The sequence below is a fragment of the Mirounga leonina genome, unplaced genomic scaffold (genome assembly GCF_011800145.1).
Source record: "Mirounga leonina isolate KUSES-001 unplaced genomic scaffold, KU_Mleo_1.0 Mir_165, whole genome shotgun sequence".
Taxonomy (NCBI): domain Eukaryota; kingdom Metazoa; phylum Chordata; class Mammalia; order Carnivora; family Phocidae; genus Mirounga; species Mirounga leonina.
The window spans coordinates 79,671,134-79,685,943 of NW_023270415.1; the positions used below are offsets into that span (position 1 = coordinate 79,671,134).

At 47.3% G+C, this 14,810-nt stretch overlaps 1 protein-coding gene across 6 annotated transcripts in view; it reads right to left on the reverse strand.

Moving 5' to 3' along the window:
• Nucleotides 1–14,810, reverse strand: part of PTK2 (protein tyrosine kinase 2) — a 260,594-nt gene that overhangs the window by 96,167 nt on the left and 149,617 nt on the right. For all 6 annotated transcript variants that reach the window (XM_035012006.1, XM_035012007.1, XM_035012003.1 and 3 more), the window contains 3 exons: nucleotides 14,536–14,613; nucleotides 7,592–7,699; nucleotides 5,921–6,038 (listed from right to left, as the gene is read on the reverse strand). In XM_035012006.1, coding sequence (XP_034867897.1) covers nucleotides 5,921–6,038; nucleotides 7,592–7,699; nucleotides 14,536–14,613 — 304 coding nt within the window. The remainder of the gene's footprint in view (nucleotides 1–5,920; nucleotides 6,039–7,591; nucleotides 7,700–14,535; nucleotides 14,614–14,810) is intronic.

Here is a 14,810-nt window from a genome sequence, read left to right on the forward strand (position 1 = left end):
TGCCACCCATGACAGGGATGCGCTCGGGGCTCCCGGCAACGGCCCTTGCTGTTCCCATCACAGCGAAGCGCAGGGCTCCATTTGGTGGTTGGCGGATACGCTCTCTCCCCACCCTCCTTCCGTGAAGCAGGAAGCACAGAGCTCCCAGGTCAATGTCTTCTATCTGTTTAAATCTAACAGGCACCTAACTAATCCTCTCTTCTAATCCATCCCTGGGCTAAGTTACTACGAGGATCATGTTCCGCCCAGTACAAACTCATCAAGTCATTCCCTTGTTTTAAATTCCAGTGTCTCTCATTGGCTTTTTTTTTTTTAAGATTTTATTTATTTTTTTAAAAGATTTTGTTTAGGATCTTGTTTACTTATTTGACAGAGAGAGACACAGAGAGAGAGGGAACACAAGCAGGGGGAGTGGGAGAGGGAGAAGCAGGCTTCCTGCTGAGCAGGGAGCCTGATGTGGGGCTCGATCCCAGGACCCTCGGATCATGACCTGAGCCGAAGGCAGACACTTAACCAACTGAGCCACCCAGGTGCCCCAAGATTTTATTGTTAAGTAATGTCTACACTCAACGTGGGACTTGAATTCACAATCCTGAGATTAAGAGTCGCATGCTCTACTGACTTGAGCCAGACAGGCACCCCTTTCGATGGCTTTTAAGATGAAATTTAAGCACATCTGCTCAACCCACAAAGCACTGTTTCATTTCTGCGGGCACACAACACTGCCCTATCTCCATCTTTGGGGTGTCTGCCCACCTACCACCCATCTATCTGACGCCTTCCCAGGTAGTCCATTAGTGTCACCCAGTGCAGTCACAATTGCTGTCTACAGTTCTGCTCCTTGCACTTGCCCTAGAACTTAGCCCCAAGAGCTCTTCGCCCCCAGAAGTTACCTTTGTCCCATCTCACCAGTCTCGCTCCCTACTGCTCCCTGGTCTTAGGTGACTGCATATCATAGTTCCCTGAACACATCATGCTGCCTTCACACATTCCGACCCTTGAAAGGTGCCCTTCCCTCTGGTAGAAAGACCATTCCTCAATTTCTCAAAGCTCAATTCGGTGGGGGATGGGTTGGATGGGGGATGGGTATTAAGGAGGGCACTTGTTATGATGAGCACTGGGTGTTGTATGAAAGTGACGAATCACTAATTCTACTCCAGAAACCAATATTGCACTGCTTGTGAACTAACTAGAATTTAAAAATAAATAAATGAATGAACGAATGATATAATATTCTAAAAAAACAAAACCTCCATCCAAGCACAATTTGAGCTCCAGGGAGCCCTTCCTACAGCAACTCAGGTGGCTCTGGGTGGTGCTGCTGTGCTCTGCCTCGTTCCAGGGCACTTCTATATGTGAGCGCACTCGAAGGTCGGACTCAACCTGCACACAGGTGTCTCTCACACCCAGCAGGGCACCCTGCGCTCACAAGGTTCTCAGACCACTGCTTGGTAAATGAAGAACTGAATCAGCCTCGGATCCCACGTGAGTGACTCTGCACAACTATTTATCTGTGAAACAGAAATTGGACCGTCTGGTTTGCAGGGACAGGTGAGGCCTGCGCAGCGGCGCAGAACGCAGACGACCAGCACGTGACCCCCGATGCGCTGCTGCAGTACCACCCAAACTGCCTCACTCTGACTTTCCGACATCCACATTTCAAGCAAAATACCCAAGTGCCACCAGGAAGGCCAAACGCGGAGTTACTAGAAAATCCTATCATTAGTTGACCACCCACGAAGGCTCCGACCAGGTCTTGTCCACACCCACCACTGTCAGTTAATAACGGCCGCTAGCCGTCTGCACCCTTTGTTGCAAAGTCTACTTCCCTGGGAGAAAAAGAGCCCAGCTCATAAACATTTGGTTAATAGAGACTTCCTAAGCAGCCGGGCAGGAGCAGAGAGAAGGCTGTAAATGAGCTGATTAACAACAAAGGATCTCGAGAGTACATTTTCAGGAAGCAAGACCGTAAATCACTGAGTAAAATGGCCACACATACTAGTAGCAGCACGGTTATAAAAACGCAGTACTCACCGACTAAAACGCCCAGTTCTAGGTGTCAGTTTTTAACATTCCTTTAAATTTATAAGCTGAAGGCCTAACATACGACTTCTCGTGTCATTCCCACGGCAGATAGCTTATTTCCCGGAATAAATCCTTTAGGATTAAGGATGTATCTTTATATTAACCTACATTTGACTTTTGAATTTTTGAATAAAAGTTCTTACCTGTTTTTTAAATTGAACAATGCAGATTCCCTGTAACAAATCTAAATCATAAAGGTGCATATTATAGAAAGGAAGTGGGAAGGCCGAAGCCTCGTCCCCTGCTTCAATCACATCTCCACCTCCCCGGGAGTACTCCCTGTCCACAGCTGGTCACTTAGCTGCCCAGATTTCCAGGCTCCTCTTAAACTTGCGAATACACACACACAGGCGTGGCTACATATATGTGTGTGTGCGTAGGTGTGGGCTTTTAGCACGAAAATAGCACCGCCTCCTGTTTCTCACAGCTGTGGAGTACTCTACGAGGGGTGCATGCTCCCTCACTTAGGGATTCCTTCCCATTGTGTGGACATTTAGGCTGTGTCTGGTTTTGAGCTGCTACACACACTGCAGAGTGAACACCCGGGGTCCATCGGATTCTGCAGGAGGACCTCTAGGAGGTGGACAATGGGCAGGCGCCATCGCTACACTGGCCTCCAACGACTTATGCAGACACCAGCAAAATGGGAGAGCACATCTTCCAAGGATGGAATGGAAGATCCGTCGCTTCACCCAACCTAAACCAGAAAACGCGATCTGTCGCTGCTGGTGTCCAATGCCTATTGCACATCTCCATGTCCACTCTTCTACAAGGAGCCTATTTTCATACTGGCTTGTCTTAATGAGCTGGAAGAACACGCGAGAAAGAAGAGATTTTAATTTTTTGTTGTCTGTGTCACAGATGTCTGCCCTCCTGTATCTCAGCTTTAAAAAAATGTTTCTTGGGGCACCTGGGTGGCTCAGTTGGTTGGGCGACTGCCTTCGGCTCAGGTCATGATCCTGGAGTCCCAGGATCGAGTCCCGCATCGGGCTCCCTGCTCGGCAGGGAGTCTGCTTCTCCCTCTGACCCTCCCCACTCTCATGTGCTCTCTCTCATTCTCTCTCTCTCAAATAAATAAATAAAATCTTAAAAAAAAAACAAAAACAATGTTTCTTTTACTAACAGGAGTGTTTTCATGTTTACAAAACCAACTCTTTCAATTCTGTTCTTCTTACACCCTGGGTCGTGACCTCTTAGAAGCATACCTCCCCTCCCTCCCAGGTACAGGCTTATTATCATCCCGCACACAGGAAATCTTCTGAGGAATGAGGAAATTATGACCCTATGTTAATGTGCATAATTCTTTCCTCTGAGGAGAATTTTACTAAAATTGAAAAACTGCCACTGAGCTCTCCTGTGGCTAAGGTACAGGTCAGCTAACCCCACAGTAAGGGTCAAGGTCGTTCAGCAACTCTGATGGAACTCAGTCCAGGGTATCTGGCTTGGGGCTCTAATTACATTTTCCACCCCAGTAAACACCACCTTTAAAAGCACTTTATAAGTGCAAAGTAATTGTGGTAGATCACAGAAGTAATCAAGTGCGTCTGAGCATACTCACAACTCACAGGTAGAACTTACAGATCACTTAGAACTGGTGTCCCTGTTATGCGTATAAACACGTACCTGTTGCTTACCATTAAACACTTTACAGTCTAGAGAAGACATATGGGTACATATATAAGTGTTATTAAAAGCACACTGCCAGGAAAATGGTGCACTGGAGTGTAGAAACATGTTTTAAATTTATTAGAAATTAAAAAAAAAAACCTAAGAGCTCATTTGCTCTTGTCCACATATATTTCTGACCATAATCCATTAAAAATGTTTGATTTAAAGTATTATTTCCATTAGGCAGTATACCTTCACGTTAGGTATCTATTACAAAATAGTTGTATAATAAATGAACATGCTGGGATTGAGAATAAAGTAAGTACATTATCGAGTCTAGTGTCTCATTCTGTAAAGACAACATAAAATTGCTAAGAGCCAGCGCCCTACTAGGATTTTATGAGAAGCGTTTTCACTTGTGCTCTTGTCATATGCATGAAGAACTTAATGCATCTCAGTTCACAAGATGTGATATCAAAATGTTTATCCCTAAGGAGAAAAAAAAAGCCAATTAAAAACCAACACAGGAAGGTGTTGAAGTTTCAAACATGGAATGGCTGGCTTATTTAATGCTTAATGTCTGAATGTTATTTTTTTGTGTGCATAAACTGATAAAGAACATTTGGTAAATTAGGATAAAAATTTTTAAATTATTTACTAAAAAGGAGACAGGCAATATGTCACATTGAACACTTTTGCAAAATACCGTCTTCATGGAATGGAATTTCCCTAAAACATTTAAATAATATTTGCAAGGTACATACCCCTGCTTAAAACACAAAATGAAAAATCAAGAGTTTATGTCTGTACAAGTTTTAACTGAGAGTAGCCTTTAGACCTTTCTAAAAGCAACTTCATTACTATATTTCATACAAAGAAAGCTACTATAAATCTAAATATATTTTAGAAAATAATAGGTTTTACTGGTGTGATCATAAAGATTTTTACTAGATTAGGCGTATCCTAGGATCCACACACTTTAGCTATTGTTTTCAGAGCACATCATGACACTAACTTTTAAACAAAGGTCCCAATGATTCCCTGCCTCACACCGCCCCCCCACCCCCGACTGCTCCCTCCAGCCGCTCTGTGAACACAGGGTACGGGGCTGCTGGTGGGCCGGGCTTTCTGCTGCGTCTCTACCAGGAGTTCAGGACTCCATCATCTGTTTTCCTAGCTCCTCTCCACGCCGCGTACCTGGACACACAGCACTCGGCCCCTCAGGACCACTTTCCTGTGATGGTCCCGGTCCCGGAGGGGAGTGCTACAGGGGATCCCGTGTCTACCAGCCACAGAGCTGGCTGCTTTGTGGGCACCACTGTGGACCCACCTCCCACGCCATAAAGCAGGCGTCGTTCTTTACGGATGAGGATGGTCAGAGTCCAGGTTCACACAGTAGGTCAGGATCGCCCTGCAGCCAGCAGCAGCCACGGGAACAATGCTAACATTTATGGCCACTGCATGTGCCAGACACAGTTCCAAGCCTTTCACACAGATGAAGTCATTTATCCTCCCTAAACCATAAAAGACAGGTACCCCTCTGTGTGTGTCAGAGCTAGAGAACCAGGCACAGAAAGGTCAAGCAATTTACAGATGGCAGCTCAGAGGACTTGCCATTTGAACATACAAAAGGATACATTTCTAGAGCCCAGATTTTTCCTGCTACCACTATGCTATTTTCCTGCTGGGAACGTTCTGTTTGATTATTTCAGAATTCCAAATCTTCTGAAACAACCCTTCTTACTGCCTTGCAAGAACCCCACATGGCTTCCAAAGTGATACAGCCTTGTTTCTAACAATTACTCATTCTAATCACTGATTTTACATCATGCCTTAGAACTAATTTTGTTCTTTGCTCTAAGCTTTTGAGATCTATAAGAAAAAACAGTTTATTTGACATGAGTTACAAAGTATACCCGAAAAAAAATCCAGAACATAATCCCAAAAGTTTACTACAAACACTGACAGCCCCCTAGAAAGCACCTAGAAAGTGTTGCCCGAACCCAGTAGCCTGAACACCAACACTGTTTCCCCGAAGCTCTTCTATTCAAACCCGGCTCACAGGCTGCACGTTGCCCCACTTCCCCGGAAAACCAAGAACACAGACGTACTTGGCTGAATTACTTATTTGGTCTTCAGAGTCGTGTAAAAGAAGAAGTGGAGGCAGTTGGGATGAGCTCGCCTAACAGCTCCCAGTGGGACTGCTCAAGCAGAAGCAGGACCTCACCTTTCTGGGGTCTGATGATAAAAGACTGTGTGGCCCCGTTCACCAGCCGGCAGTACCCATCTATCAAGTCAGCCATATTCTCGGCGATGGTTAGGGATGGCGCTGTCACTGTCAGAGGCTAAAAGGGGAAAAGACCGAGAGAGGCGTTATTGTTCTTTGTATCATCAAAGGGGCAGCTGTACTATGACATCAGATCTCTAGGTACACTTGGAAACAGAAGAGTGACAGCGACACAGATTTGTCATAAGGTTGGCGTGGAAAAGGAAGTTGATATTTAAGGAGGTTATTCCTAGAATATGTGACAGAAGGCGACCCAGACAAAAACAGAAAAATCACTTAAACTGAGATTCATTTTCTAGAACTAAAGGAGGCAAAAAAAAAATATTTCCCTTCAGAGTTGTCTGGCCCCTCTGGAACATCTAATTAAGGGAAGAATTTAAAGAATCAGTATATTTCAAGTATGGCCTATTTTAGAAACAAACATGGAGTAAATTTTTATCAATTATCCCTCGTAATTTTTCTAGCATTAAAGAAAATTACTAAAATCTCATTATTTTAAGCATGCACAGCACGTTTTGCCTAAGAGGTTAGAATTCACTGTTTTCACTATCAAACCTGCAATTTTGATAAACTTCCTGAAGATTTATCATTAAAGATTACCCGGGAGATGATCAGAGCTGTATTTTCCTTCCCGGCACAGGGACGCCCTAACCAGAGCGGTATTTCTCACGTCCTCGCCCACGAACAATACACCTTCCCTGAGCTCCGCGACACGTTCGGGGCCGGGGGGGGGGGGGGGGGGGGGGGGGGGTTCTGACAATGGTGGTGCCGAAAGAGAATGTTACAGAGGTGCTGTTGGGAAATTTTAATTGGCAATAGTTTCCATATTTTAGGGTTTCATTTATTCACCTCTGAGAATCAAATGCACTTCTGAGAGCCTCAGAAATGCCCCTGCTCCCAAGGCAGAAAGAACAAGTGAGGAGCGTGGCAGATAAACCCGTCTGAGAAAAGGCTTCCACCACCAGAGAGCCCCGTGCGCTGCATGTAACAGACAGAGGTCCGAAAACGTGCTGTGTGCGACAAGCCCAGTCGTTGTGACTCCACATGTGAGCGTCCTCTGCCCGTCTGTCCGAGAAGGTCACCGGATGCGGTATTTGCCAAATGGTGCGCTGTCCTGACTGGGCCACACTGCATGCAGATTAAAAGCGTCGGCTCTGGGAGGCACCCCATCTCCACCACTTGTGCTCGGCTTCCTCAGCTGTACAATGGGTTCAGAGCATCTCAAAGAACTCCTTTTGCTGGGTTCTGAGAATGACCCGTGTGGCTCCTGGTCCCCGTGCTAAGCGTCAGAGTAGCAGGTGACCCACCCAGCAGGAGCTGTGGCAGCAGGGCTGCTAGCAGGTGACCGGTCCCGAGACCACCACGCACAGCAGTCTGGGAAATGACACTGCTTACTGAAGGTACCCGTGCATTTACATAATCCTAAGAAGCAGACGTTCGTGCTAGTTCACGAGAATCTTCAACCGGCTTGACAATAATGCTCCTGACCGACTTTTCCATCTGTCACCTGCTCTACTCTTGGGGGCATGTACTCATTACTACCTGAAATGGAACACTCACCACGTAAGAGAAAGCTGGGATTCTGACGACCCACAAAAACTGCATCCTTACCTCGGGGGCACCGGCAATTTTCAGCTGTAGCATCCCTTTCCGGTCCTTGTCTTCGCTGTTCGAATACTGAATGGTCTGCACTTGATTGAAGTCGGCCAGATGTGTGGGCTTGGGAGAGAAAAGGCAACCACTTGGGACCCCAGACAGACTCCTGTCAGGTACTGCGTGACTTTCTTGCAGTGCCCACCCCATCCCACTCTCCCGAGGACCTCCTCCCGATGCCTGCATCTGGGGGAGAGGCTGCTCATCCATCAGCCCCCAGTGGGGTATTCTCTTCCTTAGGAGCAGTCCTGGAACCACCAGGAACTGTCTGCTCACTCCCAGGTGAGGAATATGCCTGTTCTGTGTGTTCCTAATGGCCAAGCAGGAGCGCTCCACCTGTCAGAGGTGGACGGGTGGGTCACAGGTCCCAGAGAAGGAAGGAAATAGAAGAAAGTCCCAGATTTGACTCACTCACTGGCCTTGGGAGTAACTGCGTGTGAAACCTGCTCCCGTTCCCACAGAGAGAGGGACCTGTGTGCACTCCCAGTGCATCCTGAATTAGAGCAAGTCTCTGAGTTTAACAATGCTAGGGAGTTGGCAGGTGTCCAAAGGACCCTTCTCAGGAAGACGTGCCAAGAGACTTCATTTCTCCAACTAGAATCAACTCTTTTCTTCTTATGAAGACAAAAAAAAAAAAAAAAATACCCATTTGTCCCTTATCCTTCTAGCATTTCATGACAATGATCACTTTGCTGTGATGATTCCTACACATTTATTCACAACAATTACCTTGATTTCAGCCTCTTTCTCTTACAACGTCATGAGGATTGGCCTCTCCCACCAAGTACTCCACTCAGCCCAGATTCTGCCACCGGGACTGAGCTGGAATTATGGTTCAGAAAGTGACTCATAGTGGCTCCTGGGTGGCTCAATCAGTGAAGCGTCTGCCTTCAGCTCAGGTCATGATCCCAGGGTCCTGGGATCGAGCCCCGTGTCAGGCTCCCTGCTTGGTGGGGAGTTTGCTTCTCCCTCTGTTCTCCCCCCACCTTGTGCGTGTGCACTCTCTCTCTCTCAAATAAATAAATAAAATCTTTATTAATTTTTTAAAAGACTTTATTTATTTGTCAGAGAGAGAGCGCGCACAAGCAGGGGGAGGGGCAGAGGGAGAAGCAGGCTCCCCGCAGAGCAGGGAGCCTGACGTGGGACTCGATCCCAGGACTCTGGGATCATGACCTGAGCTGAAGGCAAACGCTTAACCAACTGAGCCACCCAGGCGCCCCAATAAATAAAATCTTAAAAAAAATAAAAGCTTCCCTTCACATCAGAACACCTTCACAGCTTTGCTTTCAGGCACAGGTGTGTCCATGAGGCCTTCAGACAGGAGCCCAGGGGCAGCCCTCCGCTTTCCCATTCTAAGACGTCCAAACAACAGGGAGCACGGCCCCTGTGCCCACTCCCCTCTCTCCGCCTCTGTGCCACCTGCCCTCACGGGGTTCGCTCCTACCTCACTGTCTTCCACAGTTCCTTCGGCTTCTCCTCTGCTCCATCTCTAAATGATCACGGGCCACAGGACTCTGTGCTGGGCCCATCCTTCCCCTGAGCTGTGGCAGCCCAGCCAATACCACCCAGCCCCGTGGTGCAAGTACGTCTCCAGTCCTGAACTGGGACACGTATCCAGCCACCTACATGACACCCCCACACGGACGTCGGGGACAGACCGTGAACAGCACAGTCACGGGATCCGCTCTTAACACCTGCTCCTCCTCCAGGCCTCCCCAGTGCAGCAACAAGCAGCACCAGTCAACCCTGTTCCTGAGCCGAAAAACGGAGGCATTATCACCAGCTCCTCTCTTTCCTCCCCCACAGCCAGCCCCCCTCCGCACCCGGAGTCTGTGCATTTTCCTTCCACCTTCCCAGCTGCCACTCTGGTGCAATCACCGTTGGTATCCTGCTCAGAGCATCAGCCCTGCAGCCGTTTCCCTCGTTGTGCGCCTGTCCCCGCCCCCCACAGACCACCCTACCCGGAAGCCCGGGAGGTACTTCACAGTGTAAGTCAGGTCTGACAAGCCCCTGCTTCAACACGTACGATGCCAGCAAAGGGAGGCAAACAACCCCCTGGTCCGCCCTCTGCCTGCCTCTTGGACCTAACTTCTCATCATGAGCTCATCTTGATCAGATGCACTCTAGTTTTACCGGGGCAGAATCATGCCCCCAGAGGGTTGTTTTTGGTTGGCTGAAGAATGAGGGATATAAATGGGACCAGGGCCGAGACGTGGTAGAAAGCACAGGAAGTTCCCTCACAGCGAAAACTGTCCTATGTCCTGAATGGCTTTCAAGTGTCCTGATGTGTATTCATGTTGGTGAAAAATCTGATTCTAGAACCCAAGTCTTTTTTAAAACACAAAGTATGCTCTACACTGAATTTTCCAGCAATACAACTTATGTGTAATTTAGGGAATACTGACTTTGCTATCTTTGGAATGTTATGATGAGTTGCTCACCATTTTGGAAAATGACATCATGGAGGGCAATGCTTGTTGGTATTTGAGCTGCTGACCCCATGCACACACATCTGTAACAGAGGAGATGAGGCTCCTTCTAACAGACCAGGAATCAAATGTTATTAAGCTGGTGACGCATGAAATAGGGAACATCTCAAGTAGTCTCGCTAAATGATTATATTAAAATATTCCTATTATTGCCATCTTATAACAAAAATATTTTTTTCCAAAGAACAATGGAAATTTAAGTCATGGAAATCATTATATTCCTTTTTTTGTTTTTTTAAACCTACTGTGTTTCTGCCTCATTTTGACATGCCCCCCGAGGTCAGTCACGTAACTTCCCCTTGTCACTTTCCTATACTACTTGTAAGGGGGCACTTCTGGTGGCCCTCTCTCAGATGAACACGCTCAGTACTCAGCTCTGACTCTTCTGTAACACTTGCCCATCTCTGTGCTGTGTACTGACATACTGAAATAGACTTTTTGGAATTATATGTGCACAGCATATTCTGTGATTTTATTTCAAGTTAGCAAAAGACTCTTAAAAATATCTGTTATAAAGAAGACAGGGCTGGGAGGGGCCCACACCGACCACCACTCTAAATTGGACACCAGACACTCTCATACTACCCTACTGTAGCCCTCTCTCATGATTGGATTATTTCTGCTGCTTATCATCTTTCTTACATTCGCTCTCACAAACAGACTAAAAGCACCATGAGGGTGATCTAGTGGTGGATGCCCATCCTGTCTACCACTTATTGCAAGAAGGAGGGCCGTGCCTGGTATGTGAGGGAGTGAATGAATGACTCTGAGAACTTATGAGGTGCTGGGCTCTGTTCTAAGTACCAGGAATCCAGCAGTGAACAAGGATGACGTGAATCCAGACATAAACAATCACACAAGGAAGCACGTAATTACAACTGTGATAAAGACCGCAACAAAGCAACTGAGGGTACTGTCTAAAACTACCTCCACTTTGTTTGGGGAGGGGCAGGAGGAAATGGTGAGGCCTCACTCAGAACAAGTCTCCCTGAGAACGAGAGTGGGCCCCGGGCCCCATGAAGCCATGACCACGTGGATTTCACCCGGCGCTGGGCCCTGGCTTCCAGCTCACTGCCCAGCACCAAGCATCTGCACACACACATGCAGACTGGCCCATGCAGCACTCCAGACAAGGCACAAAAGTAGGCCTTATGGGCCCCAAGAGAGGGCAAGTGTGTGCAGAGGAGCCTGCAGAGCTGGGCTGTCTACGGTAGCGGGAAGCCGCGAGTGGCTATCGAGCAGCTGGTGGTTCGCGGCTAGTCCAAACTGAGGGGCGATGAAAATGCAGAATCCATGCCGATTCCAAAGACTCACTATGATAAAAAGAATACAAAATATCTCCGTAACTTTTATATGCATGATACCTTGAAGTGATGGTATCTTGGATATACTGGGATACATAAGGTATATTATTAAAATTCATTTTCACCTTTTAAAATGTGGTTACTAGAACACTGCAAAGTCCATAGGCAGCTTGCATCACTTGTATTGAGCAACGCTGGAGAATAAGGTGACCTAGGAGTCAGGTGAAGTAGCTAAGGACTCAGAAGTACTGAGAGGGCTCCGCTGCATGAGGGTCACTGTCCCCCAGGCGGAGGCTGGGCAGGTGCTGGGGTGCCGGCGGGGGCTGAAGACAGAATGGGAGGAAGCCAGGCGGCACACTCAGAGCAGCTCGGCTTGGGGCAGCCACGCGCCACCAGGCTCTCAACGGCCACGTGCCAAGAACTTTTGCAATAAAGCAAAGAGGAAACGTGGGCTTGCTCCCTGGCGGGGACAGGGAAAGGGATATGGGTTTGAGGGAGGACGTTTTTAGGATGAGAGAGATTACACATTTTTCTATGCTAATAGGAATGGCCCAGTAGATTGGAAGCATTTACTGGTGCTGGAAAGAGAGCAGAAGAGACGGGGGGCCGCTACACAGCCAGGGACGGTCTTACCAGAAGCATGATATTCACCCACAGAAGGCACGGGACGGGAGGGTGGGTGTGGCAGGCAGAAATGCAAGCAGGGCAGATTTTATAGGGACTTCCGGGGCTCTATCCTGACACTCCCAACCTAGTTTCCTTCTACTTTATACAACCGCAACTTTCACTCCAGAGGACAGAGATCCTCATATTCTCAAAGAGAAAATAGACATTTTTTCCATAGAACATTGATAAAAATCAACCATATGCTTGGCTATAAAGAAGACTGGAACACATTCACAGGAAAAAACCTGTTCTCTGCTCATTGGCCAGTAACATTAGGAATAATAACAGTGAGACCCAAACCCTCAGAGCTACTTGAAATTTAACACTCTCCTAAATAATGCTATGATGAAAGAAATAAAAGCTGTACAGAAATACAACGAAAGGAGAACACCACCTACCAACATTAGTAAGACATTACAAGTTGTACGAGAAAATGGCCTCCAAAGTAAACGAAAATACACTGGAAAAAAACACCCCAAGGGAACTGCAGGAGAAAGGCTAAAAACAAGCGAACAAGACTGGGAAAGGGGGTCTGCCAAGAACAATGCCGACATGAAGGAAAAGGAACGGCAACGCTGTCACCCCGATTTCTGAGCTTGCCCACGAAGGGCCGCTATAAGAGACAAGCCGTCCACACGTCTGCAAAAGCCAAACTCCAACAGACGTGCGGGGGCGTGAGACCAGGCACAGGACTGAAGTCACCGGAAAGATGAGGAGAGAACCCCGAGATACAGCTCCATGGTGACAAGCTGAAAACACGGGAGGCAGAGGAGACGCTAACAGAACGCGAGTTACAACAGGCGACAAGAAACAGACACCCTGAGCAGCTGTGCCACTGCGGGGGCGGGGGGGGGGGAGGGGGGCTGGTACACCTGTCACTGAGGCGGCAGCAGGGGCCACGCAGACCCAGGCTGCCTCACCCGAGAAACATGCAATTCCCATTCTAGCTTCAAATATTTCAGGACGTAAAATCATAAAAAGACCCCAATTCACCTGATGAAATAAATTAGTGTAACTGCTAATACCCTTTAATGTCCTTATAAAGTTAATATAAAAAAGAAAAATCTAGATTGTGCTCACTTCGGCAGTACATACACTAAAAAGAAAAGATTTTTTTTGTGCTGTGGCACATCAAGCTGTAGGAAGCTGATGCGGAAAGAGACAACTGGACGGCGTCACGGAACAGAAGACCCCGAGGTGCACCACAGGAGGTAACAGATACATGACTTGGTGCACCTTGCTGACCCTGCTGTCTGCTCACCTGGAACAGGGCCAGCAACAACAGCAATGACATAACAGTGGTGACATCCAAATGCCTACCTGAGTCCTTTGTGTGAGGCCATGATCAAATTCATTATTTAATTCTCTTACCAACCCTATTAGGTGGTTGAAATTATTACGGCCATTTTACCAATGAGGAAACACAGGCCAACTGTGGAGGGACGGAGCCCAAGTCACAAGGCTAGCATGAGAGCGAGTCAAGGTGGCAACCGTGGCCACGTCCTCCAGAGCCTGCCTCTCTTGACCGCATTCGGGGGCCCACCTGTGACCTCACCTGAGGACTCTGGGTGGATTCCAGGTGGGTTAAAGGCTTACATGTAAACAGGACAGAGACAACATTGCAAGAAAATCCAGGAGACCACAAATCAAACCTAAAGGCTAGGACTACAACAATCTGTAAGTGGTGAAAACAGATAAGGTCACAGACTGTCCTGGAGAGGTCACACCAATGGCTGCTCTTGCCATCAGCGTAGGAAAGTTCCAGCGGGGCCACACTCTTGTCAACACTTGGTCTTACAGCTCTTTCCCATTTTAGCCATCCTAGTAGACACGTAATAGCACCTCACTGCACGTATCTGATGACTCCGAGGCTCAACACCTTCTCGTTTATCTCTAGACTATCTGGATATCCTCTTGGGTCATCTGCCCTTTACTTAATGATTTACTGCCAATCTTTACCCTGGCTTAGGAGACTACTGTCAAATACATTAATGCAAACACCTGGCTTGCCTTTCTACTATCTTTTGATGAAAAGAGTTCAATGTACTCTAATTTATCAAAATTGTCTTTTAGAGTTAGCACTTTTTAAGTCCTGTTTAAGGAATCTCTGCCTACCCCAAATTTATAAAGATATTCTCCTATGTTTTCTTCTATGACTTTCATCATTTGCCTTTCACATGTAGATCAATATTGCATCTGGAATGGATTTTGTTAAGTGTGTGACAGGGGTCAGAATACCCTGGTTTTTCTCTGCGAATACTCAGCGGACGCTGCAGCATTTACTGAAGAGTTCATCAATGATGCAGAACTCAGGACAGCAGCCCCTCTCGGGGTAGGGGCTAGAGACTGGGAAGGGGCAGGATTCATCTTTGTCTGCACTCAGGCCCAGCGTGAGGAGTGTCCGTGCACAGGCAGTCCCGAGATGTCACCAAAGCAGACTTACGTTGCAGCCCTTGTCCGTGAGGTAACTGATTCCTTCTTCTGGGCCAATTGCCAGTTCCACCGAAATAATCCAGCTTGACTTTTGAAGGGTGAAACAGGTAATGACAAAGGTCCCAGAAGAAAAAAGAAATATTTTAGATGAAAACATGGACACATTAAAGGACCAAGGTGGGGGTGGAGGCGGGGGGCTGGTCTAGCTTGCCATTTATCTATCCAACCAAGTACTACAAAATGTCTGTAACGTCACTGATCCAGCATCTGGTGGGTCTGAAGCTA